Raw genomic sequence first — 27,040 nt, 5'->3', positions numbered from 1 at the left:
CTGTCCAGCAGCACCACACACAAGGCGGGTTGCGGGTTAGTGGCGCCCTGGACGCAGGGTGCAGGGCTCAAGGCACAAGGCACAAGGCACATGCACAGGGCCAACCAGGGTCCTGGCCTCTGCGCCCTGCAACATAGCACTCACGGCTGGTACCTGTTCTTCTTTCTACGCAGCCGGGAGAACAGTTTAGCTTTCTTTCTGTGGGGACGGACGGGATGTGGAAGTCTTCATTTTGGGGAAAGGCCAGATGCAAAACTGGCCTGTCCCCTTTCCTCATTGCCAGTCCATTTGCTTAGAGGGCAAAGAGGCAAAAGCCTCTCCTGAGTGCTCGGAGGCTGTGAAGAGGGCCTGGACCTGCTCTGGGTCCTGTCCAGTTCCAGGATGCCCTGATTGGCCTCAGCATGTGGTCAGGTACCCAGGGTGGCACTGACAGGGCCTGGCAAGCCCTGTATATGGTCACTGACCGCAAGGGCTCAGGGTGCACTCAGAGTGCCAGGAAGTGGCCCACTGGCCAGAATGAGGCCCTGGGAGAGGAGGCCCTCAAGTGGAGATAAGCTACAGATGGGCTGCTTTGGTGGGCAGGAGGCTCACCAGCCCCACTCCCTCCCTCTGCCCTTGCCCTACCTAAGGGGAGTCTCCAGAACTGCCCCACTTACAGCCATGCCCCCGACCCTCCTCACCCATCCTGGACACACCCAGACTGGGCAGCTGTCCTTTCCTTTTGGCCTTTATTCCAATCCCTCCAACTCACCCCCTACCCTGGCCTCAAGGCACCAGTGAGCTTCTCTCTGGTCACACCAATTTCATGTTCAGGGCAGAGTGTAGTAATATCCACTGAACACCTTCTCAGGCCTAAGCAAAACCTCAATGACCCCAAGAGGCACTTGTAGAGAGGCTTGTTGGTGCTGTCTGCTGTGACACATGTGTGCATACATACTCTCGCAGTGCTCATACGCTGGTACACCCCTCTCACACGCTCACACAGGCACTCATGCAAGAAAGTATGGGACATCCCAGTCCCACCACTGTCCCTGAGTCAGAGGAGCAGGCATTTCCCCACTCCTTTCAAGATTCTTCTCAGGAAAACAGGGATCTCCTTGGCAGCCAGGCCTCCCAGAGGGTCTGAGGCTGAGGACAGACACCAGGACACCTTTGTGGGTGTGCAGGAACCCAAAAAGGCCCTGTGTTGTTGAGGGCCTTCCCAGAAGCCACCTCCCTGTTCCAAAGAGGACACTTGCTCTCAAAAAGGCTGCACACTCAGAAATCACGCAGTCTTATCTGCCTCCCCACAGCTAGGCGGGCAATGCCACCTCTGGCTTGACTGCTCCTGCTCCACAAATGCGGGGTCAGGGACCCAGCTTAGACCTGCAGACTCAAGGGTGCTCCTTCCTCAATGGAACACAACCAGAAAGAGTGGGGGTGTCCAAAGACAGAGGCCTGCCATCGCCTGATTCCCTGAACAGAGGGAATCCAGGAAGGTCCCCAGATCCCCAGGGCCAAACCCATGGGGGACCAAGAAAGGCTCTGACTATCGGGCTCACAGGAAGGAGCTGCCCCCACAGGGCAAAGTCAGTGTGTACTAGGGCCCTGCCCACATGTCCAGCTGCAGCCCAGCAGGGCAGGCACTCACACACCTGGGCTGGGCCTTGACCGTGAAGGTGTTGCTCCCGTGCTGCTTCTCCAGGCTGACCAGCACGTCGTTGAGGTTCTGGTTGAGCTGCAGGAGGGACATCAAGGAGGTAGGGGCTCAGGGCCACCAAACAGTCCCACCTTCCCCAAAACACCTCTGCTCCACACACTCCCCACAGCCGCTGCCTCTGCCAGGAACAAGCTCCTCCTTCCCCATCAGTGGGAACCAGCACAACAAACCCAGACAAACCTAAACAGATTGTATTACTAATTAATCCCTATTGCTTTTGGTAGCCATCTTTTCTCCTTCTACTTGTCAGGATATCCCAAAGTATCACTGCTTTTACATTATTTCCTTAAAAACTGTTTTTACAGACTACTGATCTCAATTGTTAAGATCATTTTGCCTAAGTGTTTTCAGATCATGCTATAAATTCCACACATTTCACAAAGCATCGGCAAGAGAGAAGGTTTCTGCCTCACACATGGTGATTCTCATTGCTAAGAATGTTTCCCTCTTTGATTTGGCCACTAGGAAGCTCAGAACTGAATTTTTCTCCCACCTATAAACAACTGTGCCCTGTTGCTATATGTCTATGGACTAACTTTGCATAAATGTTTCCTTCCCTAAAACGCCTCTCTCCATTTTGTAAACTTTTCATAAGTTATCTCAAATCTCTGAAGGGAAGGAGGGAAAAAGTAGGAAGGAAGGAGAAGGCCTATGAAGCAGGAACCCACACTTAGGCATGTGAGTCAGAAGAGTCCCCAAGATGGTTTTCCTCCTCCAACCCTGGCCCTGGAATCTACCATCATCACTTCATTCCTCTGGACCGGACAAAGTCAGACCCACCCACTGAGCAGAGTGGGTGAGCTGCCCACGCTGGGTTTCTCCAACAGGGCTGGGATTTCTCCAACAGCCTTGGGGGAGCTTCCAACACTGGGCTTCTCAAACTGTAAGGTTCAACAACTTTGCGTTTTAACTGCCAGTTAAGACGAAAATAACACAACACGGGAATGTAGGCTAATCAGACCTTCTATACCAAATTCTGGCAGACACAGCTGGCCTGTTTCAATGCTTTCAAAAACATGGGAGAAAAATTAAAAATTGAGAAAATTTTTAGTAATTTATTCTTTTCCTACAAATTGGAAAACTGCCACCATTTTCTAACACTGAGCTCTCTGGACCAAGGTTGCTTGAGAACTCATTTACGACTTGAGAGGGGCTGGTCTGCATTCCCCAGCCATCTGTGCAGGCAAGAACAGGACTGGGAGTGGAGAGGGGGCACCAGGGCTGGACCCACAGACCCACTCTCATCTTCCCCAGTGTGCCCAGCAACTCCCACAGGGCCTGGGCATCTGTGAAGGGGCTCTTTGAGGGCAGGTGTTAATAGCTCCTCACCAGCATGTGCTGAGCCCCAGCAGAGAAGGGGGAGCTTGAGCTACCTCTTTCACATCTCCAGCTCTGACCCTTGGCCAGGGTGGAACGTAGCCCAGAGGCCTCGAGGCCCCCAGAGGAGTCACCAGGGCCTACCTTACTCATCTCCTTGTGGAAGTTCTCCTCCAGGCCTGCAATGCTCTGAAACGTATTGACATAGAAACCCACACGGCTATAGAAGAGAGAAAATGAGGGCCAGGTGGTCAGGCAGGGCAGGGCAAGGCAAGGCAGGCCCCTCTGAAACACACGTTCACATTACAGACACCAACCCTGAGAGGCACCGGCATCCAGGGAGAAACCCAGGCTGGGCGCCCTGAGCAGGCCCTCAGGCATCTCCTGGCCCTCACCTGTTCCATAGGGAGGGCAGCTCCTCCTGAAGATCCACATTCATCTCCTCGAACACCTTCTGGGCTTTGATGAGCTCCTCCTCAGCCTGGGGGCAGGATGGGTCATTCTCCTCTGCTGGGCAGCTGAACCAGCCAGCAGCCCAGCCCAGACCCATCCCCAAGGACTGCCCCGCTATGTCCCACAGCCCTGGGCAAGACAGAGAGTTTGCTGGATGTGCCCAGCACCCCACACCTCCCACTGCAGCCCCTCCTGAGGGGGAAAGGAAGGGCAGATCGCCCACTGCACCAGGGGAACCAGGTGGGCTGGGAGGGAGTCCAGCAGGGAGCAGGGCACAGAAAGGAGCCAGACGGGCCTGGAGAGCGGGGCCCTGCCTGAGAGGCTCTGAGCACTCCCACGTGGACCTCCCAGGCTAAGGATTGCCCCTGTCACTGCCACCCCTTTTCCCCCCACCTGCCCCGATGTTCCCACCCCTTTCCTAGGGCCACCTCCTGCTGAGCCTTCACTAGCCTTCAGGTCACCTCCCTGTGGCAGTCTTTCCCAGCAAGACCTGTCCATGACCTGCACCCAGCAGATAGAGGCCAGAGGCAGACGCTCTGCCTACCCTACAAACCGCAGGGTGTACAAGTGCCCTGCCCACACCTTCCCCGGTCGGCGCGCCCACAGTTGCTCACACCCGCCAGGCGGTGGCGCTACGGCCCCGTCGCACGGCGGAAGTAGCGGAGGTGGAGCAGGCGCGGCTGAGTCACAGAACTGGCTGGAGGAGGGGACGCTGCTACTCGTTGCTGGAGGGCGCTGCTGGGGAGAGTGACTCAGGGGGCTCCGGTTCTGGATCTGAGTCACTGCCCGGGAACGTGGCCGGCCCGCCCAAGGGAAAACTTCCCGCCAGGAGCCTCACGTTCTCAGGCTGGGGTTGGGGCCTCTGGCAAAGGCAGCCCGCTGGCCGAAAGGCCACTTAGCCTCAAAGCACACGATTTCCCCAATCCCAGCCAGCTGTCCTGCCCGGCTTCAGGCACCAGGCCTGGTCCAAGTCAGCCCCTAGCTTCGCTGTGCCTTCATCCTCCCTGGGACTGGAGACGGGGCCACCACTGCTTCCGACTGCAGTTACCTCCAGGACCTGGCTAGAGTGGGTGAGGGATCCTTGCACGACTTTTTAGAATCTAATAAAAATTTAAAGGTGGAATAAGAACAAAAGGAACGTCTATCTAAACACACATGCCTCTCTTGAAATGGCTCCATCTCAGGGGTCTTGGTACACCCACACCAGGGCCAGGTTGAGAATATAAATCCTTCTTCCTCGCAAGGCCATGGTGGGGCCATCCCTTCCTTTCCCCTCTGGACCTTCTGCTGCCTGGCCAGGTGTAGCAGCCCCTATAGCCTATGGCTAGGAGGAGAGAGAGTTACAAGAAATACCTGTATAGCTCAATAATGGAACATCTTGGTGGAAAGGGCGTGGAGAGGGATTTAGCCCTCCTAACAAGCATGAGAACTCGCAAGACGAGAGCAGGTTCTACACCTGTGGTGTTGGGCGGCACGAGATCAGCCTTATATTAGGCTGGAGGAGAAGGCGGTTGGGAGCATGCGCATGCTATCACGGACCCGCTTACTCTGACTCTGTCTCCTCTCCTGCCTGCAGAACGCCAGCACGGTGTCTCTCTGCTGAAGATTACCGAGCTCTGCTAAAGACTAAGATCTATCTTTCTAAGAAGACTGCTTTACTCTCTCTAAGACACACTCTCTGTCTCTCCAGCTAAAGTAGATAGCCCTCAGGCACCTAACAGACCTGAGCAAGGTAAATTAGCCGTCCGCGTCCGGAACCTAGTTAAGCTGGGCCCAAGACCCGGCCAGTCCTGGGCCCTGACAAGTGGTGTCACAAATGAGATGTGACACCAGGGGCTGGCAATGATGGTTTGTTCCACAAAACCGGTGCTCCCAGAAGTCACCGCAGAAGCCGGCACTCCCTGTCGGCACACCTCCTGCCCGCACACCTCCTGCCCTCCACTGCCAAGAGTCAGCCTCAAGTCCCATATTCCCCCCAAACCTGCCCTCCCCACTGCTCCTCTACCCGCTGGGACCACCTCTCTGTGAACCACTGCCCCACGCTGAACCTCACTCCTCAGATGCACGACCATGAGGCCGGCAGTGAAGATGGTTCAGCAGCTTGTCTAGGGAGCATATCTGTTCCAAGCCATGCTCACATGGCCCAGCAATGCTGCAAAGAACAAGGGGTGGTTCCATTTTAGAGTTCCTGGAAGTCAGGGCCTGCATCATTTATTCCCTCTGGGTCACATCCTTCATATTCTGGCTCTTTCAGAAGCACTTGGGAGTGGCAGTAAGGAGAGAGCTGTCCAATATAGGAGTGCCTCACAGCCCTACGGCTCCCCGACACTCTCACTCAGGGAGAGCAGAATCTGGATGGGTCTAGGGTCCTGCAGGCAGATTTCTGGGGACTGTGACAAGTATAGAGAGCACTTCAGAACTAGTTCAGGGGACACGTGGTGCTGGTCAGCTCCCCCAAGTGTAGCCTCGAGAGAATGCATTGTCTCCCCAAAGCCAAGTCTACCAGCAGGGCAGCCCTAGGGCCCCCAAGTGTCCCAGATCACAGCCAGCTGGCCTTCTGCAGGTACCACCAAAGACTCTCCAGCTTTCAGCCAGACATGAGGCTGGGTGGGGACAAAGAGGATGTATTCAAATAAAAATGTGATCCAAATGGGAAAGCCAATTTGGCCGAAAAGCGAAACATCCGCAGTCCAGCGCCCACAGATTTAATCACACGTCTTTTTCTCTCCTGCTGCTCCCCCAGGGTGGATGGAGCCCTCCCAACAGGATCCCCAACCACACCCACCCCAGGAGCCAAAAGCAGTGGGTAGGCCTCATTCCAGGCCCTATGGAAGGTTTCTCCCACCCAAGAAAATCTTCCAGTTGGGAAAGGGAAAATTAGGGAAAATTATGCAAAAACTCTTGACTCTGGGTCACTAGCCCCATTCCCCCTTCCAGCCAAGTCCTGAACTTGTAGGCAAGGGCACACTCGCCTAAACCCCTTACTCTTCCTCCTGGCCTAAGGAATCCCCCTAACCATCTCCCCTAGTTCCTAGAGAGCCGGGGCTCCTCGATGCCAGGATGAGGCTACCAATACTCAGTGCCTCCAAAATCAGCCCACAGCCTAAGCCTAAAAGAAATCAGGCAGCAAGTCAGGTAAGAAATTGGGCAGAGCTGTCCACACCGCAGGGCTTAGTATGTGTGGGTTGAAGATGATGAAATCAAGAGGCAGCCTACACAAAATTGGGCAGCTGCCCAGAGAGAAACCCAACCTCCCAGTCCTCTGTTGCCTACCCCCACCATGCCCCCCACTAGGGGTATGAAAAGGGGCACCAGCATTTCATCCAGGCTGTGTGTATGCTGACCTGAAACGTGCCTCAGTTTTACTCGTAAGAAAATCATGTGGCCCATGTCTCACAGGCACCTTATCCAGGGTCCCTGGCCACACTGTGGCCCATTCCAAGGACAGGAGCAGAGAAGAGTAAAGTCCCATCTACTGCCGTGTGGTGGGACAGGAATTTCATACAAGGAGCATCCTCCAGAAAGCCCCCCAAGACCATTGTGGTGCTGAGCATTTGCCCTCCATGAAACCCCCAAAGGGCCAACACTCTAGGCCTCAGCAGCTCAGCCAGACTAGACAGCCCTCCTGGTGTCCCCTCCTGAGTCATCAGGGGGCCCACAGGTCCCAGGCCAGCAGTGGCAGGAGAGACCCACCTGGAGCCTGGGTCAGGGGGCAGATGAAGACCCAGAAGCTTGAATCAGGAGAGCCCCAACTCTGCCCTTAACCAGCTCTGGGACCCTGGGAAGAGGCTGTGCCTCTCTGGGCAGGTTTGTGTCCTCAGTAAATTCAAAACAACCTCGGAGTATTTAGGCTTGAAGGACAACACATGCTAGGGGGCAGGAGCCCTAATGACACCTCCCCCTACAGGACCCCTCACAGAGGATACACAGCTCAAAAGCATTTCTGGGTTCCTAGAGGAGTCTGAGTGAACCACCAAAGAGGGCAGAACTGGGCCCCCTGCCAGGTCTCCTGGAGCCCCTCAGCTGCTCTCCACCCAGGCATTGACTTCAGGTCTCCCCTGAAACAGGACTCTCCCCGCGGAGGCCTTTGAAAACCCCATGCCCACTGCAGCTTGTGATCAGGCCCAGGGCAAGAGGACAAGACGACAGACTAGAAGGCACCAGCACGTGCAAGGTTAGAAGCCAGTGTCACCTGATTTCGGAGCAGGTTAGTTTGGGCTACGAGATGAGCCTGCAGTTTGCCTTGGCACCACTGGGGGGCGGCTTTCTCAAGCAGCGAGACAGGCTGGGGTGGGGAGACCAGGGAAGGAGAGTGGAGAGACGGGAGGGATGGGAGAGAGAAACAGAGACACAGATATTAAACACCATGTCCACATGCCCCAAACACAGTGACAGCAAGCCAGCCACCCTCCAGGGGACTGCCCTGCAACAGGTGAAGGCCCCTGAGGCCGAGAGAATTAAGGGGAACCTGAGGGCAAGCAGGGGACTCCAACTGCAGAGGAAGGGTAAGAGTCGTTAGCAGGGCAGAGGTCTCAGCAAGCACAATCCACCCGGGGAGCAGGGTCCTGCCCTCAGGCCCTCACCACCCTGGGCCCACAGGTTTTCTCTGGCCAAGGCAGGGTCACATCGGATCCTATGACAGAATTCCACTAGAACCATGCCAGGCAGGGTGGCGCCAATCCAATGAAACCCAAGCCAGGCCTACTCTCATTCTGCAAAGTGGCCTCAGGTGGAGGCCAAGGGGCAGAGGGGCCAGGGGCAGGGAGGGGCCAGAAGTGAACCCCCACCCAGTAGCATCACCCCCAATCCCACTCAGCAACCTTGGTCTAGACAGAGGAAGCCTCCACCTGGGCTGTGACACCCTGACCTTCCTCAGGTCCCCACAAACTCTTCCCAGCCATCCTGTGGTCCTTACCTTTGCAATTTTGGCTTCATCCTTTTTTTTGGCGGTTTGAAGGGACTCAAAGTGGTGCCGGGCACTGTCATAGTCCACCAGCTTGCGCCCCCGCTTGGCAATGCGTGACTGGAGGACAGAAAGAGGAGGGGCTGAACAGGACCTGGTGCCCATGCTGAGGCGATGAACTAGGCAGGCCCAGAGAAGCCGGTCATGGGCCAGCTCTGCAGGTACCCAGAGAGCTCAGGCAGTGTTTACAAATTCATGTAGGGCATGACTAAGCCTTCCTTACCCTTCTGGTGGAAAGGAACTCATGCCTCAGGGCACTCAATCCCTACTAGCAAACTGTTTCCTTGCAACATAAACCCACTTGTAAGTTCCTACCAGCCAATACTGTGTCACTCAAGTCTCTTCCTTGGCCCGACCCTGAGCTCCTTGTAGATTCCTCCCAAGCCCCAGCTTCTCCACTCTGGTGCCACCACCATCAGCCTTAGGGTGTTTGAGGCGTCTGCACTGGGTGGCCCCTGGGCTTGGCATGAGGATGACCCCTCCCATCCCACTCACCCCAGGTCCAATAAGACGGCGACCCTCCCAGGATGCAGACATCTGTAATTTCCACGGACACATCACCCAGGGCCATTCACCTCAGTGAGGACCATGACAAATATACCCAGGCCCAGCAGACACAGCGAGGTTTGTGAACACACAAATACACCCCAACATAGTGACCCAGATGACAGATGACATGCATGACAATGGACACACACCCTTCCAAGTATACATGGTATAAACACAGGGGACCTGCAGATACACCTGCCTGGGCCTCATCCAGCCTTACACACCTCACACTGTCATTACCACACACATATACGCACACCCACAGCCCTGAGACCCACAGGTACAGGAAGGCCCAGGCCTGGGGCATCAGGGGACAGCAGTCAGGCTGCAGAGAGAACAGTCCTGGAGGAGATGGCAGGCCAGGGGCTGCCTGATTCCAGGACAGTCAGATGCTGTGCCCTGGTCCCCTCCACAGGCTGCTGGGCCAGAGAAAGGCAGCTCCTCAGAGGTCTCTCACCTTGATGTCAGGGAACTGACCCAGGTATGTGTCCATGGTCAGCAGCGCCTGGTCCACCAGCTTCTGGTGGTAATCCAACCACAGCAGGTCACTGTTCTGAAACAGGCAAGGGCGAGGAAGTGTGCCACCAGGGGAGCTGGGCCACACTGGTTCCCAGCGCTCACCTCCCAGAGACACCTGCAGGTCAGCCCCAGCCCCATCACTTTTTGGCTTCTCAAAGCATCAGTTTCCCATCTGTAAAATGGGGCAACAATTCCCACCCTATGGCCTCTCATGAGATGACTGTGGTGAGCCAGGGAGGCTTTGGGAGCCAGGACACACAGGTTAGGGATAGCCACCATCTGTAAGCTGATCCATCTCAGTGTGCGGGTGTCAGAAGACCCTCAGAGAGGGAAGGCAACTTGCCCAAGGGCACACAGCACATGAGTGCCAGTGGGCTTGTCCCATAGGGTGAGGCAGGATGGGACAGGAGCTAAGGCCAAAGGGGGCCCACTGGGAGGGGCTAGGACCACCTGCCTCACGCTCACCTCTGCAATTTTGTTTGCCTCATCCCTGCCAGGCCAGTCGGACTCATATACCTCCTGCAGACACTCGTTCAGCTTCTTGGATGCCTCATGCATAGCTGTGGGCACAAAGGAGGTCCGTGGCCTCCCTGACAGTCTCCATCCTGCCCCACAGACCTGACCCACAGCGCCGCTCCCACCAGCTCCACATGGGCCAGGTCTGCCCTGCTGCCCCTCACCTTTGACAGAGGCCAGGTAGGTCCGGAGATCCTTCTGCAGCCGGGTGCCCTCAGTCTGCATAGAGAAGACAGGGACAAGGTCAGGGCCCGGAGGAACACGGTCCCGGACCCTCTCCTCCCACGTGGACAAACCATGCTGCTCCTCTGACAGCAGCCACCAGGCGCTGACCTCCCAACAGGCTGGCATCAAGTGTGGCAGCGATAGCCTCTCTGCCACAAACCCACGCTGGGCAGCAGCAAGCTCCTGGCACCGTCTCTGCCCCCTCAGGGACCTTGTGCCAACAAGCACATCCCCCCCACATTTGTCAGCATTATCCTCTTCCAGACACCATGCTCAGCCCAAGAAGACAGGGTCCCCTGACTCAGGGGGTGCAGTGGGTCTATGGCTGACTGACACACGTGGCCCGACACGCAAGGGCAGCGAGGCTGGCACCTCAGACCGGCCCTGAGACCACCGCAGACAAGCGACCGATGAGCACAGGAAACAGGCCAGGTACGGCAGGTGGCCACAAGATCCACAAGATTGGGTGGTCCCCAAGAGGGCTCCCACTGCATCACACCGGGGACAGAGGGCTCGATTCGAGCCTTTATGGGGACAGAACGGTTCTGAAGGATGGAGGACAGACTCCTGTGAAGGAAAGGGATGGCGGCAGCAGGGTACAGAAGCACGGGAGTCAGGGCCAGGACTCCAAGGACACTGGGCCAGCAGAGAAGAAGCATGTGGGACACAGGGGGAAGGGGCTGAAGGGGGCAGTGCGCTGGTGGGGAGCTCCCTGGGCAGGGAGAATGGCCCCCAGGGGCTTCCTGAGAGCAGGAGCAGCAGAGAGGGCAGAACTGTGGGGCAGGCCTCGAGGCACTCTGGGTATACAATACCAGAGAAGACAGGAGCCGGGAAAGTCCAACTGCAGGTGTGAGGAGGGGTGATGACAAGTAAGGCCAGGGCTGAGGTCTGAGACCCCACAGTGAGATGCTGAAGTTTCCAGAAGCCATGGTGGAAAGGGGGCAGCACACACAGGCTTTGGGGCCATACAAGCTCCTCTGACAGCAGCCCCATCCCTGAAGAAACAACCCCACAGCCCTCAGCCTTTCTGAGCCTCAGCCTCCCTTTGTCACCTGGCATGAATGAGCCCTGTCTGGCTCTCCACAGGTGCTGGCGGAACAGCTCCAGTGGGCCAGCGCATAGATCCTTGGAGGTGGCCTCAGGAGATGGGTGACATTCTCACAACAGGGATGTGAAGCACAGAGGGCGCTCTAGGGAGTGGCATTGGCTGGAACTGACCAGTATAGGGCCTCCCCTGCCCGCCACCAGCCCAAGCCACAGAGGCACAATTGTTCTGGATGCCTCTGCCTGGGACCGTGAGTTAGGGAGACACAGACCCAGCAGCTGGCCACGGTCCCAGGACCCCCAGAACCCTGCAGAGCTTCAGCCTGACCAGCTTTGTGCTTCTTCAGGAGCCAGAAAGTGGTCTCCATCTATGGAGGTCCATCTCTAGGGGAGGGCAGTCAGGGACCTGGTCACCTTCACAGACTCATCCCCTATTGAGTTGACTCATCAACTCAAACTCCTGTTCTCCCAAAGAGGCCTCCTCCTCGGACCAAGTCGGTTCTTCCTCTCCTGGTACCCCCAGGACCAGCAATTCCCACACACCAACTTCCCAACACCTCTGCCCCTCATGATAACTGAGGAAGTGGAGAAGGTCCTTGACTTGCCCAGAGTCACACAGAGGCTGGGAAAGCTGGCTGAACTCTCCAAGGCCTAGGGGCTCAGGCTGCAGGGGCTGAGGGACTATCAGCAATGTGGCCCCCAGAACCCACAGATCTGCCTGCTCATTATGATGAATGCTTCCACGGGGCACAGAGACAGCCAACAGGGAGGGTTTAAAAGCAGCACATACGTGTTGTATAATTTTAAAAAGAGGAGGTTTGAAAGAAAAACTTCAAAAGGCTCGGCACCCATAGCTCAGTGGTTAGGGCACCGGCCATATACACCATGGCTGGCGGGTTCAAACCTGGCCCAGGCCTGCTAAACAACAATGACAACTGCGACAAAAAAACAGCCAGGTGTTGTGGTAGGCACCTGTAGTCCCAGCTACTTGGGAGGCTGAGGCAAGAGAATCACTTAAGCCCAGGAGTTGGAGGTTGCTGTGAGCTGTGGCAATATGGCACTCTACCGAGGGCGACATAGTAAAACTGTCTCACAAAAAAAAAAAAAGAAAGAAAAAACTATCTCTAAAACTTAAAACTCCTTCAAATCATCTGTGGAGTACAGTACCTAACCCTGGCCAATCAATCATCGTTCTTACAAAGTATGAGGCTCACTGATGAAAAATTAAGTGAGAAAACAAAAGGCCAGGCTTCAGGCATTCAGACCTCTCCGGAATTCCACCAGGGGATCAGAGGTGCACCCCCAGGACTGAGGAATGAGGAAAGGTCCACCCGCTTCTGACACAGCCTCCCTAATCTGAACGGTTGAATGCTTTGTTGGTGGAGATGAGGATTAAACTGCATTTCTGATGTGATGCTATCATACCCTCGGATGTCACAGAATCTTACAGTCACACCTCTGCCCCTCCCACCAAGCTCCCAGCAAAGGGCCCCAAGGGGTGGGTGCCACACCCACCCAGGCTTCAGGCCGTGCCAGGATCCCTTGTGCTTCCCAAACAAGGAACAACGCTAGGCTGTGAGTGGGCACGTGGAGCGCAGATGTGCCCACTGCAGCTGGCTCTCTGGCTTCCTCCCCCTCCTGGGGCCCCACCCGGCTGCCCCCCCTGCAGGGCCACACAGCTGGTTGTGAGCGTCTGCTTCCTGTCACTCCCTGAAGCCCTTAAACAGGGTGTCTGAGAAACAACTCTGGAAATCCCTGGGCTTCTAATCATACTCCCAGCAGCACATAGCTGTGGGGAAGGGAGAGGAGGGATTCTGGGGCCACCACCCACTCAGCCTGTCTCCCAGCTCCTGGTGCAGCTTCGATGTCACAGCAGTCCTTATCCCCACACCCCTTGCTGAACCTCCCTCCACAACAGGCCCCACCGGTGACCTGAAGACCCAAGTCCCTGTCTCCCCAGTGGGCCTAGGCTGCAGCGGTGCCCCTCTGGCCCCAGCTCTGACTTCCCTTGGGCAGCCAATGCAGAAGGCTCCACCTTCACTCAGTAGCTAGGGATGCTCACTTTGATCAGAGCCCTGGATGGGCCTTGGGACAAAAAAGCAATCAGGCCTGCCCCAACTCAGTGACAAACAGCAATGATAAACCCTGGGCTGGCCTGAATCCAGCTTTCAGAAGGGCCTGAGCTAGGTGTGCAGCACTCAGAGGGGTAAGGGAGGGGCCAAGTGAGCCCCCCAGGGTCTCAGAGGGCTGGGTAGAGGAGGGGCTATGCACCTGGATCATTGTGTGAGCAAGTGACAGCAGGTGACCTATGGCCTTGTCACACTTGTCCCTCCCAGCTGGGCCCACTCGGCTGGGAGCTCACAGATAAAGATGCTCATGTAGCTCAGCCTTCAGGTCTCCCACGCTCAGTCTCCACCTCACCTTCCGCATGGGCCCCCCAAGCCTCTGCAGCTCCTTGAATTCACTCCCTCAACAAGCGTAACCATCACACACTTCCTTCCCAGTTCCAACACCCACCCCCACAAATCAAATACAGAACTGCCAGGCTGCCTTAGCCCTCAGCCCCCTAGGAAATATTACCCCCGCCTTGAATGAGATCTCTAAGCCTCTCACTCCCCACCCATGGCCCTGGTAAAGCCAGCCAATCCACCAAGGCTGAAAGCAGACAGCCCAGCTGAGGTGGCCGCTCCCCGCCCATGAGCAGGCGGCCTCCTGGCAGCTGCCAGCACCAGCTATCTTTAGCCTTGGCTTCTCTGCCCAAGGAGCTGTGAATGATTCTTTGCTCAGAGCCAGGGACCCAGAGAAGGTGACTCTGAGTGACAAGTAGGGCCAGGCCACTAGGAACTTCAGTTCCCAGGCCTATGCTCTGCTCACCCTCTGCCAAAAAAGACCAGCCTGCCCCACGGAGACCCGAGCACCCCCACCCCAGGGTAGCAGCTAGTAAGCTGCCCTAACTTTTCTCTCCAGCCAGCTGCCCTCAGGCCTGGGGGTCAGCTCAAGGGGAAACTCGAAAGTGAGCCAAAGGCCCCAAAGCCTGGATTTAAACCCCCAAATCCCACACCAGCTGTGTGGCCTTGGAAGATTTACTTTACATCCCTGAGCCTCAATTGTCTCATATGCAAAGTGAAGAGAATGGCAGCACCATTTCAAGGGCTGCAAAGATCTGTCCAAAAATCCCACAGCAGTACCTGACCCAAAGTAAGTGCTGAAGTAACAGCAGCTCCCTCAAAGGCCTTCAGGGGAGCCCAGGGCCTGAGGGAGTCTGCTGCATGGAACCCCCAGGATTCCAGGAGACAAAAGCAGAGGCTCAGACTGCAGGTTTCTTGTTCAAGCCTGTGTCTTTCAGTGAGGAAACCAATCCAAGGGGCAGGGGCCTGCCCAGGGCCACAGAGGCAGGAGATCTCCCTGTTATGGGGCCCATCTGGGCGTTACTGGCCTAGGGGACAAGCAGCCAAGGTGGCTCCCACTCCTGCCCCCCACTCCTCCCACTCTTTGGCAGAGCAGGGTGGACTTGGCCCTGGGGCCTCTCCCAAGTTGCCCCCAGTCTGCTCCAGGATGCCCCGGGTCCTCTCCCAGCTGCTCCCTTCCCTCTCACAGAATGCCCCCAGTACTCCCCCATAATGCTCCAGCTGGCTCTGAGAAATGGTCCCCAGCCCTCTCCCAGCTGCTCCCTTCCCTCTCCCTGCTCTCTCCTAGCTACTTTCCGCTGTTCCCAGCTCCTGGCTGGTGGGCTGTCAGGGTTCCAAAGGAGGCCCCTTCCTCCAGTTCCGCTCCAGCTGCACAGGCTTAGGTGGGCACCCCCAGCACTTTCCAAAAGCCTCAGAAACAGCCAAGGAGTGTAGAGAGGCCTGGTTCCCCCAGCACCCAACCTGGACCCACCCTACCCCTTCCCCAACAGAGTTAGACACAGATCTCATTCCCCCATGTCCGATCCCATTCCTGCAGCCTCTCTGGCCTCTGTCCCCAGCTGGCCTTCAGGAGCCATAGAGCCATGCCCAGCTCACCCCCATTCCATCCTGCTGTTTTGGTCCTCTCCAAGGAGAAGGGAACTGCCAAGGTCCTCTCACTCCCTACTACTTCTGTCTTCAGGCACAGAAACAGAAATGGCTTATTCTGGACTTAGCAGATCTCTGGGGGAAAGTTTCAGGGGCAGACCAGAGTATTCAGAGCCCTTGAGTCAGGAAGCCCTCTCCTGTATATAAACACTGCCTCCAGGCTGTCAAGGTGTTTAAGCCCCTTCTGTCACTGGCCTCTGGCCTGTAATGGGCCTTGGTAAGGATGGCCTGGAAGTCCCTTCCAGGCTTTGGAACTAGACAAGTATGGGTCTGAATCCACTTCCAAGGCTGCATGGCCCAAACTTTCTAAGCCTCACCTGCTTCACCTACAAAAGGGAACAACGGAACAGGCCACCTATAGGGTGATGGGCATACACCATGCTTAGCAGATCTAAGTCAAATGAAATCTGCTCTACCCCAACACTAACCCTGCAGATGCCACCCTCCTGGCAACAAACTTCTATAGCTCCCACTTGCCCTGACATGCAAAGTTTCTCAGTCTGGCCACACTCTATTGCCTGCTCCCACCCGACCTTCCCTGTGACCCTACCACCCTAACACAGACCTAAAGTATACAAGCCTCTGACTCTCTGCTTCCCCGGTGTTCATGGCCAGTGCCAGTGCTCCCTCCTCCAGGAAGTCTTCTGTGATCTTGTCAGTCGCATTGATCTCTTTCCTCCGAGCTCTCCTACTCTAAAAATTCAGTTCTTGCCATCGTCTACCTGGCAGGCTAATTTTCACAAACTCCCCGAGGCCAAGGGCCACCCACACTCACCAGCTGTTTGTTGAAGTTCTGGACGCACTGTTCAAACTGCTCGTCTTTTGTTTCATCTGCTTTCCCCAGTTTCTGAAGGACCTGTTGACCCAAAAGGAGAAGAGGAGAGTGTTATTTTGAGAATGGCCAAACCAAGATTGCTCAGTAACACCACAGACCTAGTGTGGGGGGATCCTAGCTGACATCACCCAGCCCAGGGTGGTCCCCGGGGCACCAACGGTCTATAAAACACAGTAGTGCCTGGCTCACAGCAGTCAAGGAATGGCAACTCCCTAAAAGGCCATCAGCTGTTGAGGCCTCCACACTCTCTATCCAGGGCTCAACCATCAGCCAAGAGTGGGAACTTGGGACAGTCTTGCTATGGTGACCAACACCAGGAGAGAGGCCTCAAAGAAGCAGGAGGGACTGGGCACCCTCCTTGCTGATCTCACACTGCACCTCTGGGTGCTCCACCCCTACCCTGGCTACTAAAAAGTGAGCTGATCAGGAGAGGGGCCAAGCAGGGCAGCCTTACCTCCCCATACAACTCCATTGGGGTGGTCACAGAGGGGCGGAAGGGCACAGACAGGCTCACAGCCACAGCCTCTGCTCTCATGTAGAAATCTCATAGACAGACACCCTAGGATAAGGCTGTCCATATCAGGGAAAGGTGGGGGGGAGGATGGCTGGGTAGAAGCAGGAGGGAGGCCCACTCCAGGAGAAGGGGAAAGCCCTAGAAAAAGCAAGGGGCTGGGCCAGGAAGCCCTGACCCGAAAGGCCAACCCACCAGATCCTCCCAGACTCCCCTCCCTGGGCCCTCTCCCTCTGATCCCAGAGCTCCCCATAATGGGTGGAGGGGACAGGGCAGGGGAGGCAGCACACAGAGGCCAGGAGAGGTGAGTGCAGAAAGGACAGTACGGACATGTCAGCAGAAGTCTCTGCAGAAAAGTGGCCAAGACCCAACAAGGGAGGGAGGTGGAGGGAGAAAAGGTGGGCCCAGGGCAAAGGGTAGCTCTGAGAACAGAGGCCAGTCCAGCAGCTGCCGTAGCCAGCAAAACACCACCAGCACGTCCTCCATCTGAAGACCCTAAAGGGGCTCACACTGCCTGGAATGCCAGCTTTACCTGACCAGGGCCCAAGTCAGGGTCCTGGACCAACTGGTGCCTAGTGCCAGGACTGAGCTGGGCCCCTTCCCACCCTGTCTGGCCCTTGCAGGGTCCATGCTGCCCTGCTGCTCCTTTGCTCAGGATCCCCAGCAAGGCCAGACGCTCATGGCCATCTCTTCACCAAGCCACTGCTCTGTGCCCATCTCGAGCATCTTGGCTGGGACAGGAAAGATGAGTCACAAGGGTCGTGTCCTAACACAGAGGGAAGCACAAGGGGCTGTGGGAGCCTAGGGAGGAGATCCCGTCCCGCCAGCATAGGCAGGGAGGACTTCCCGGGAGATGTGGCTGCTCAGAAAGGAGGGAGAGCTCACATCAAAGTCAAGAGGCCCAGGGAGCCGAAGCACCTTACTGAGGAATTTCAAATTGCTCAAGGTGACTAGAGGTCGCAGAAGACAGGGTGGGAGGGGGGAAGGGGCAAGCAGAAGGAGGAGGGGGAGGCTGTGGGAACAGTGCTAACAGCTTTATGCTACTAATACAGCAGTCAGGACACAGTCCATCGGGCAAATGCAGCTGTATGCCAAGGGGGGATGCTGGTGGCTTCAGAGGAGAAAACCAAAATGAAACCTCCATGAGCCAGAAAATGACACTCCGCACACTCCATGGGCCCCCTGCTCCCCCGGCAGCCCTAGACAGCTGGATCCACCAGAAAGGGGGTGGGCCAGGGAGGGACCTGGCCTGGCTCGGTGCTGAGCTTGGATAGGTGACTCAGCCCCACTCATAGGCACCACCCCACCCCCTTGCCACCTTCAAGAGAGAAATGGGTCACTAAACGGAAAAGAACTTCCAGAAGTTGGCATGGCTTCTGCCAGGGAGAACCAGAGGCTCCCAGACACAGGTCAGGGCCCTCATGGCAGGAGGTGACCTCTTCTGCCTCCTGCTCTCCTTCTCCTCAAAGAGGCAGATACATTCAGTCAGCAAAGGGTCCCCAGGCTCCAGGCTCCAACAGTGTCCAGCTCCCAGACACTGTCATGGCTCTGCTCAGACAGCTGGAGCCACTGGGGACATCTTCTAGCCTTAATAGAGGTCAGTCAAGGTGACAATATACCTAGCATGACTCTGAGAATAGGGATACCTACTCTCTGACCCTCACATGCCTCGTCTGCAAAATGAAGAGATTATTAGCACCCACCTAAAGGATTAAAGGGTGACGTCTGTAAAACACGCAGCAGTGCCCACAGGATTCAAGGAATGGCAACTCCCAAAAAGGCTCTCCGAGTAGCCTTCACACAGCTGGGGCTGGGCCTGGCACCACCAAGCCTCACACCACGTCCATACTGATAACACCCTCAGAAGCTAAACAGAAATCACACAGCATACTATATGTACACATGTAAACTTCAAAAACTTTCTCAGGAGACACCGCCTATGTGAAGCTGCCCCTGAGCCTCAAATACTCTGTACCACTCAGGACCTGGGACCTACTTTTCTCACTCATCTGGGACCTGCCTGAGTGTCTGCCTGGCACCCCCACCCCACCCAGATGAACAGCCTGACATTGGGGACAGTGTCCCAGTCATCTGAACCCCCCATTCCTACACAGGACTAGGCACAGGGCAGACATACAAGATAGTATCAGTGGCTGCTGCTCATCCAAACCATGGGCTTTGAGGACAGAGACAAGATCTTAAACAAAAAGCTTGCCTCTTGGCCTCAGTCTCCTCCCATGCAAAATGGATGAGGTATGAAGGATGCCTGGGGTGACTCTCGGCCCTGAAGGATGGAGGGGCTGAGCCAGGCTCCCTGCTCTGTACTATCTCAGGCGAACTGCCCAACCTCTCCACAATTTAGCATACACCTCTGAAGAGGGAGTGATAATTCATGATAACCACGGTGTGGCCGAGGCCCAGGTGAGCACACGACAGGTCGACTGGCCCTGGCTTCAATGCAGCCCTCACTGCACCTACCCCGTGTTATAGATGAGGGCTTGTGGCCTGGGGTCCCTGTCCTCACGGAGCTCCCATGTAGCTACCACAGGGAAAGCACAAGCTGGTACCGCCTGACCCAGGACAAAATCCACAATTCCTCCACCATTGCAGCTTCCTATCTCCAGCCCCCATAATTGGGACTCCTGGCACCATAGCTGCAAGGAAGAGGCATTTCTGTCTGGCCGGCAGGTGCCCAGCCATGCCCTCTCCCCCTCTGCCACACTGGGGCCTGTCCCCACCCTAGACAAGTGCAAGAGCCACAGCCATGGCCGTGGGGACACAGGTCCTCTGGCTCATCCATTCAGCACCAATTCGTGAGGCCTCCCCGGTGCCAGGCTCACAGGCCACTAAAGCAAGTAGGGGGGCTCTGGGTGTCCCAGAGAGGACTGGCCAAGCAGAGACTCAGGGAAAGCAGGAAAGCTGAGCTGAGTTTTGAAGGATGAGCAGGGGCTGGGTGAGAAGGGGCCTGGCTCATAGGCCAGGATTCGCACCCTCTGTCTAGGATTGTGTGGAAACCCTGGACAGCCGGTCTCTCTTACACTCAGCACACACTTACCACGCATGTGTCATTTTGCAATAAACAGAAGGGGCCTTTGATAATGTGACACTGGAGGGATGCACCCCTCCAGTGTGAGCACAGCAGCTGGACAGCAGAGGGAGGGCAGCCAGCAGTCCAGGAAGCCTTATCAGTTCCCTCCACCCCTATCAGAACTCCCTCTCACCACGTCCTCAGCCTGAGGCCAGATATGAGTGGGGCTGGAAGGCCCTAGAAGGGACATTCCAGGGCAGGGCAGAGAGGCAAAGGGGTATTCCCATGGTTGGCTCAGAGCCTCCTTCGCCTGCCCCTCCCCATCCCTTTGTCATGGCCCAGTGCATGCACAGAAGGTGCTGGGGCAGCCACTGTCAGTGTGTGCAGGGAGCCCTGCCAGGCCTTCTAACAGCCCCCAGTGAGTCACAGGCCATAGGCCAGAGCACGGCCACCAAACCAGAGGGAAGAAAGGCCCCCCAGGCTAGTCTCATCTGAACTAGGCGCAGTTCACCACTTACTCCAAACACCAACAACTAATCTCCTCCCAATGTAAGGTCTTCCCCTCCCTGTGACAGATGGCCGGTGAGCCCAGACAAACCAGCACACAGCCTGAGTTCGTCCAGGCATGTATAAGAGTTGGTCTATGTGGGCTCCCCCAACGGGGCCCGGGCTCTTGCAGCCCCCCACCTCAGAGCCCCTGCACTTGTGGGGATGCAGCCCTCGGTCTGGATAGTACGGCCCAGGCAGAGATAAGCACTATCCAGACCCAGGGCCAGTGGGAAATGCCCAGCTAAGGCCCCAAGGGAGGAAGGAACCACCTTCCCAGGCAGCTCTTGGCCTAGATTCAGGTCTAGCAGGAAGGTGGGGGCCTCTGCCCCGTCACCTGCAGCCCTTATCTCCACTGTCTGTAGTGGCAGAGGTGGGCCCACCCCAGGCCTCAATCCTAGAGGGGCACACACAATCACTCACACTCAGAGCACACACACACTCATACACGTGCACAAGGAAGGGGGGCCTCTCCAGCCTCTCCCTCCACCCCCCTACCCAGCTTCTGAGACCCCCAGAAAATGCATGGAAACTTCACCTTTCTCATCATCTCCTCTGCACCTGCTGGCTGCTGCCTCAGAAAGAGTGGGCACAGAGTGAGCCCCACCGCCGCTCTTCCTCCCAGCAGGGCCTGCGGCTGGGGACCACAGAAACAGGATGCAGTCTATCCCCTAGAGACCCACACTCCACCCCCCACACTGGGGCTCCCAGGCAGGCGGATGCAGGCAAACAGGCGACAGAGGCCTCTGTGAGACATGCAGCCAGGGTCCCTGGACCCAGTCCAAGGGATACACCTCAAAAGACAAGTGTGAAAGGGCCCCCAGAATGGGGCAAAGGCCATACTCAGCCCACCTGCCTCTGGGCTGCAGGCTGTCCCCAGACACCCCAGGGTTTGCTGTCCCTCGCCACTCCTCTTGCACCTTCTCCATGACAGCTCAGGGTCAGCAAGCTGGGGACTGCGGCTGACACCCAGAGTCACCAACCAACTGTTACCTGCTTTTCTCTCTCTGTATCATCAGTTTGGCTCATCTGAATGTCTGCCCACCCATGGAAAGGAAGCTGCAGACATCATGACCCCTCACTCCCAAACACTTCCCTGAGTACTTCAATGGATTTCCCAGGAACAAGGTCATCCTCCTGAATTCTGTAGTACCACAAGCACCCCCTGTACATTTCACCTGCATTTAATAATATTATCTAACGTACAGTCTATACTCAAATATCCCCAGTTGTCTCCTAAAATCTCCCATATGTCGGGGTGGTTTGTTTATTGACATGGGAGGCAATCATGGTTCACACATTGCTTTTGAATGTTACGTGTCTTAACTCCTTTAATTCAGAATATTCCCCTCACATACCTATTTATCAATGTTATTTATTTTTTGTCTTTCAGAACATCTGAAAGATATCTGAAATATCTTTCAGACATTGTTTTGACAATACAAACCAGACCTGTAATCCTGCCTAGGAGTCTGCGGCAGGAGGATCCCTTGAGCTCAGGAGTTCCAAATCCCATCTCCACTAAAAATAAAAAAATTATCTGGGTATTGGGATGGGAGCCTATAGTCCCAGCTATTTGAGAAGCTAAGGCAGGAGGATCACTTGAGGCCAGGAATTTGAGGTTGCTGTGAGCTAGACTGAGCCAGAACAGTCTAACCTGGGGCAATAGAGTGAGACTCTGTTTCAGGGGGAAAAAAAAATCCCCAAACAATACAACCCTTAGAGAATGTGCCCCACATTCCAGTCTCACTGGATTACCTCCTAGTGAATAATTTCCGATTACCTCCTAGTGAATAATTTCGGGTTGAAGGTACTGCAGAGCTGGCCTGGGGGCTTCTAGCTGCACACAATGGATGGCCCCTAACTGCTATGTTCAGCTCACCACTCCACTCCTGAGTTGTGTTTGCCAGACTCTCCAAGATGAAGCTAACTTTTCTCTCGGTAATTAGTCATTTGCAGAATGAGCACTGTCACTGTGTGAATGTCCAAGGCCGACAATTTTTTGCCCAGTGCCTTTGGCATCCATTAATATTTTGCCACTCATACTGGGGTCCACTGACTGGCTGCATCACAGTCATTGGAAAGCCTGACAGAGAGAAGAAAAATGTTCAGACCTACTGAGCCTGAGTTTTCACTTTCGCCAGCCCCGGAGGGCTGTGTGCGGATGTGTGCTGCACTGTGTTATCATCCTGGCCGCAGCCTGCTGTTACCCAATCTCTTCCACATGACCTGCATTCTGTACAGAAGAGCTTCTCCTGTATGGGGAGGGTGGTAAGGATTTCCCTATAGACTCCTGCTTTCTTTGCAACCATTGTTCTTTTTGATACTCGAATGTCCCAAGCATGGAGATTCTGGTCTGCAAGCACCTTCTCACTCTCTGGAACTACCAGATGCTCCAGGCTCAGCCTCTGGAGTCCCCGTCCCACTCCAGCACCACTGGGTATCCTTAGTGGGCACCGGCAGCCTTCGCTCCTGGGCATTTAATCTTTAGACTGTCCCTGGGGCTACAGATTATTACCCCTGCTTTAGAGATAAGACAAGGCTGAGACACTAAGGGACTTGGCTACACAGCTAAGAAGGGGCAGGATTCTATAGCTCTGTGGATTCTGTGGCTGTGAATAGGCGTCACTCAGATCTGTCTGCTGTGGGAAGTGAGACAGACCACCCAGCAGCTGCCCACTGGACCCACGCAGCCCCCAAGAGCAGGGAGATGCTGTGGCGGAGCCCAGGCGGTATCACAGCTCCTCCCCCAGCCCAGGGGCAATGCTTAACCTACAGCCTGTGGATTCTACGGTGACAATTCAGGCCTGGTTGCAAACCCAGAGCTGCTGTTGTGCCCTTGAGAAAGGGACCAGAAAGAAAGGCCAGGCTGCCCTGGGAAAGCTACAGGACATATCAGCCCCAGCTGTGGCCCCAGATCCCTGCCTGGGAGCACAGCCCATGTGCTGGGAGCTCAGTGCCAGAAAGCAAGTCCAGAACACAGTGAGGAAGGCACCGGCCAATGCAAAATCCCCTCACCCACTGGGGCTAGCCAGCTTCAAGCTTCATTTTCCAACTTCCCAGGAATACAGTGACTTTTTTAAGTTGAGTTATTACTCGATGGCCTTGGGCAAGAGCCAGGGACAGCATTCCACCCCCCAGGAGGCAAGAATGCTCCCCACTGCACAGACCCCCACAGTGTGGAAGGAGAACAGAATGAGGAAGGAGAGCGGAGGGAGAACCAGAGGAAGGGGACCAACAGCTAGCCCAGGGCCACAAGCCAGGCTCCAGGCCGGGAAGGGCCCAGCACCTCGCAGGGAGCCCAGACCTTCCCGCTCCAGCTCACACACTCAGGACTGCTGCAAGGTGGAGACCCAGGCAGGGCCTCAGTGCTCTCCCTGAGTCACTCTGCACCCCCACACTCCATTCCCCCCAGCTGGCTGTGTGGTGCAAGAGGAGGGCCTGGCTCTGGGGACAGACCATCTGTCAATTGGCTTCCCCACACTCTGCAGAGGAGTACTGGATTTCTCCTCTCGGCTATAGGAGGGTCCCTTGGGTCCCCAAGAGGAGGGCCCAGCATCTACTCCTTCCCCTAAGCTCACAGTGCAAGGTGTGACCCCTCAGGGGGCCAAGGACTCACCACCCTCATAGCTGGGCTCTTATCACTAGGCCACCCTGAGGTGGCGGCTGTTAGCACCATTTGACAGATGAAGAAACTGAGTCTCAGGGAGGTCACTCAGCCAATGAGCAGCAGAGCCATGAACCCAAACTCAATCAACCCCAAAGCCCAGCCTCAACTTGTGATTCTCGTGTGCACAGATGACAGGAGGCACAGGCAGTGTGTCTGGGGTTCACCTGGACAGGTCCACACTCCATCTTGCTGTGTTCCAAGGACAGGAGGGGAAAGGAAACTCTTTTGTGAGGTGACCAACAGAGACAGCTTATGGATGTGAATGCAAATATGTTTGCAAGAAAACACAAAACAAGTAAAACATTTCCAGGATGCTGCTGGCCAACAGTCCACCCTAGGACACTCCCTGCCTCACTGCACAGAGATGCACATTTTCTTTTTTCCTGTTTTTTTTTGAGACAGAGTCTCACTTTTTTGCCCTCGATAGAGTGCGTCACAGTTCACAGCAACCTCAAACTCTTGGACTTAAGCGAGTCTCTTGCCTCAGCCTCCCAAATAGCTGCGACTACAAGTGCCCGCCACAATGCCCAGCTATTTTTTGGTTGTAGTTGTCATTGTTGTTTGGCAGGCCCAGGCTGGATTTGAACCTGCCATTGTATGTGGCTGGCACCCTAACCACTGAGCTACAGGCACTGAGCCAGAGATGTACATTTTCTGTGGGCCCCGGGTAAGGACAGCTGACTGAGAAACCAACTGGCTGTCACTCTAAAATCATCTCCTTCCTCCTTTCAGTGATTTTCCTTTACTATGTGAAATACTGGGGGAAACAAAAAGTGGTGGGTGTTAGGTTTTCATTCTTATATCCTTAAATGAATAAAAACTCAGCCATGAATGTCAGCCCCGCCACAGTGCCTTGAACTGTGACTAGCTACTCAAAAATCAAGGTACAGAGAGTCTGGCTGCCCTCCCAGCCCTGCCTGGTCCCTGGGGGCCCTTTCTGGGTGCCTTCCCACATAAGACACACCCCCCAGCGCCTACCTGCCACACCCCCATTGGCAGCATGACCCCTCCCACCAGAGAAAGATGAGGGCGGGGGAGGGGAGCTAAGGGGTCTCCTCCTCCACAAGGAGAGCTCCGCCCCAGGGCAGGACTGTCCAGTTGCCTTCCCTCCTCTCATCCCTCCCAGGGAGCCTGAAATTCCATCCTTTTCAGCAGATAAACCTGAGCCCAGTGGCCTGAAGGGTGGGGGCATGCCACCTGGACCCCAGAGGAAGATGGGTAAGTTGAAAGGGTCAGTGAGGCTGGGCTAGCTGAAGGCAGGGCAGGAGGCCACAGCACAACAGAAGCTGTGGAGACGGAGGCATTCCACAATGAGGAAACTGAGGCTCAGAAGATTAGGGAAACCATGTGCATAGCCCATGGCTCCCATGGGGTGACTTGGGGGCACCAGGGCTTTGGAGGGCTCCCCTTGGTCATGACTGGCACTCCTCCCTTCAAGGACCACCACCAGGCAGAGCCTATCCTCAGTCATCAGCAGAACCTAGACGTCCACCAGTGGGTAGGAGGGTTTCTAGAAGGTCAGGGCCTCCCAGTCCAGGATGAAGCAGCCAGCCCTGCCTCACCAGCCAGCCCACTCTTCAGTAGAAGGAGGGAACTTTTCACAACCTCTGGCCCTGCACCACGCTGCTCCCCCTCAGCAGCCCCCTCACACACAGCCCAGATCCAATAGCCTCTCCACAGTATGGAGTCCGCCCTGCCCACTCAGGGGCTGATGGCCGAGGTGGGCCATCTCTGACACCCTCCTCAAAGCTGGCACCCAGTAGCCAGGCATTGTGACAGGCACCTGAGTCCCAGCTACTTGGGAGGCTGAGGCAAGACAATCGCTTAAGCCCCGGAGTTGGAGGTTGCTGTGAGCTATGATGCCACAGCACTCTACCAAGGGCAACATAGTAAGACTCTGTCTCAAAAAAAAAAAAAAAAGCTGGTACATGGGGTACATGGCCTGAGAGAGCTAGTCGGATGCAGAGGGCTGCCTCACAATCCGGTGCCTAGAAAGGGGACACCAAGAGCAGGGCACGTGCAGAACAAGGGCTGCCCCACCGGGTCCCACCCCAGTGAGGCCTCCTCCCCTGCTCTCTGACTTCCGGAGGTCATTGGAAACTGTGTGCCTGGCCCTGCTCTGTGGGAGCCAAGCCCACTGTGAACAAAAGTGCTGCAGGGCATGGAGGGGGTGGGGAGGGGAGTGGGGTGTTGCTCTTAGGGAGGGGCACAGGGAAGTGACAGCTGAGCAGAGACCAGATGAAGGAGCAAGTACTAGGCTACAAGGAGGAAGAGGGTTCCAGGCAGAGGGCACAGCCAGTGCCAAGGCCCCAAGATGAGAACAGGCAAAAGTGTCCACAGAACAGCAAGGACACTGTGGCTGAGAGAGGGTGAGAGCTCAGGTGCCCTGGATTAGGGGCCCAGGATTAGGGGCCCTGAAACACCAGGTGCCAGGTTTCCTGCTGAGCTCTTGGCATGATTCACAGGTCAATCCCTGGTGAAAGGAAATACTACTATATCCCCACTTTGCAGATGGAGAAACCGAGGCACTGCTTTCAAAATTCCCCAGGGTCACACATTCAGCCGGTGGGGCAGCCAGGATCCCAAGCCCGAGCCAGGCTCCAGAGGCTAAATGTCATGGCCACTGCACAAACTGCCTTGGCAGCCAGGGCGTGCACACAGTGTCCCCCAGGCCCCTGGAGGACTCCAACCCTTAAAATCTAGCGTGCAGTAAGGAGCCCAGGAGATCACCCAGCCAAGCGTTCTCTGACTCATGGTGTGTGAAGGTCCCAGGACCAACATCCCAGAAGGATGGGGGAGCGGGGAGACTGCAGTGTCACCCATGAGAGGCCTCAGGGCTTGGGCAAAGACAGGAAATGCTGAGATGTGTTCAAATACCAGGAGACAGAAAGGGAAGTGAAAGGGATTATGTTTTGAATAACTAGAAGGAAGAAACTGTCATCGCTGAAGATGAGGGGACAACTGGAGGGTACCCAAAATGTCAGGGAGGGAAGCGGAGACACTAACTATGGCCAAGAACCTTGGGGCAGCCAGGGCAGACTCCATGGTCATACCCCATTCTCCACCCACCTGCTCCCAAGCTCCTCCCACTCCAGGTGATCAGCTCAGGA

The 27,040-nt window shown here is 55.9% G+C and overlaps 1 protein-coding gene across 22 annotated transcripts in view; it reads right to left on the bottom strand.

Annotated features, from left to right (window-relative positions):
* The window catches only part of BIN1 (bridging integrator 1), a 61,881-nt gene that overhangs the window by 11,785 nt on the left and 23,056 nt on the right, over positions 1-27,040 (bottom strand). For 8 of the 22 annotated variants that reach the window (XM_053596525.1, XM_053596528.1, XM_053596529.1 and 5 more), the window contains exons 2-11: positions 16,116-16,196; positions 10,181-10,235; positions 9,966-10,060; positions 9,439-9,534; positions 8,385-8,492; positions 7,662-7,754; positions 3,412-3,497; positions 3,161-3,236; positions 1,635-1,717; positions 154-198 (exon numbers count right to left, since the gene is read on the bottom strand). In XM_053596525.1, coding sequence (XP_053452500.1) covers positions 154-198; positions 1,635-1,717; positions 3,161-3,236; positions 3,412-3,497; positions 7,662-7,754; positions 8,385-8,492; positions 9,439-9,534; positions 9,966-10,060; positions 10,181-10,235; positions 16,116-16,196 — 818 coding nt within the window. The remainder of the gene's footprint in view (positions 1-153; positions 199-1,634; positions 1,718-3,160; positions 3,237-3,411; positions 3,498-7,661; positions 7,755-8,384; positions 8,493-9,438; positions 9,535-9,965; positions 10,061-10,180; positions 10,236-16,115; positions 16,197-27,040) is intronic. The other 14 variants (XM_053596530.1, XM_053596536.1, XM_053596542.1 and 11 more) reach the window with 3 other exon arrangements.

The sequence above is a fragment of the Nycticebus coucang genome, chromosome 7 (assembly GCF_027406575.1).
Source record: "Nycticebus coucang isolate mNycCou1 chromosome 7, mNycCou1.pri, whole genome shotgun sequence".
NCBI lineage: Eukaryota > Metazoa > Chordata > Mammalia > Primates > Lorisidae > Nycticebus > Nycticebus coucang.
Note: the sequence above shows the minus strand (reverse complement) of the source record. Positions and strands in the feature narration are given on the sequence as shown.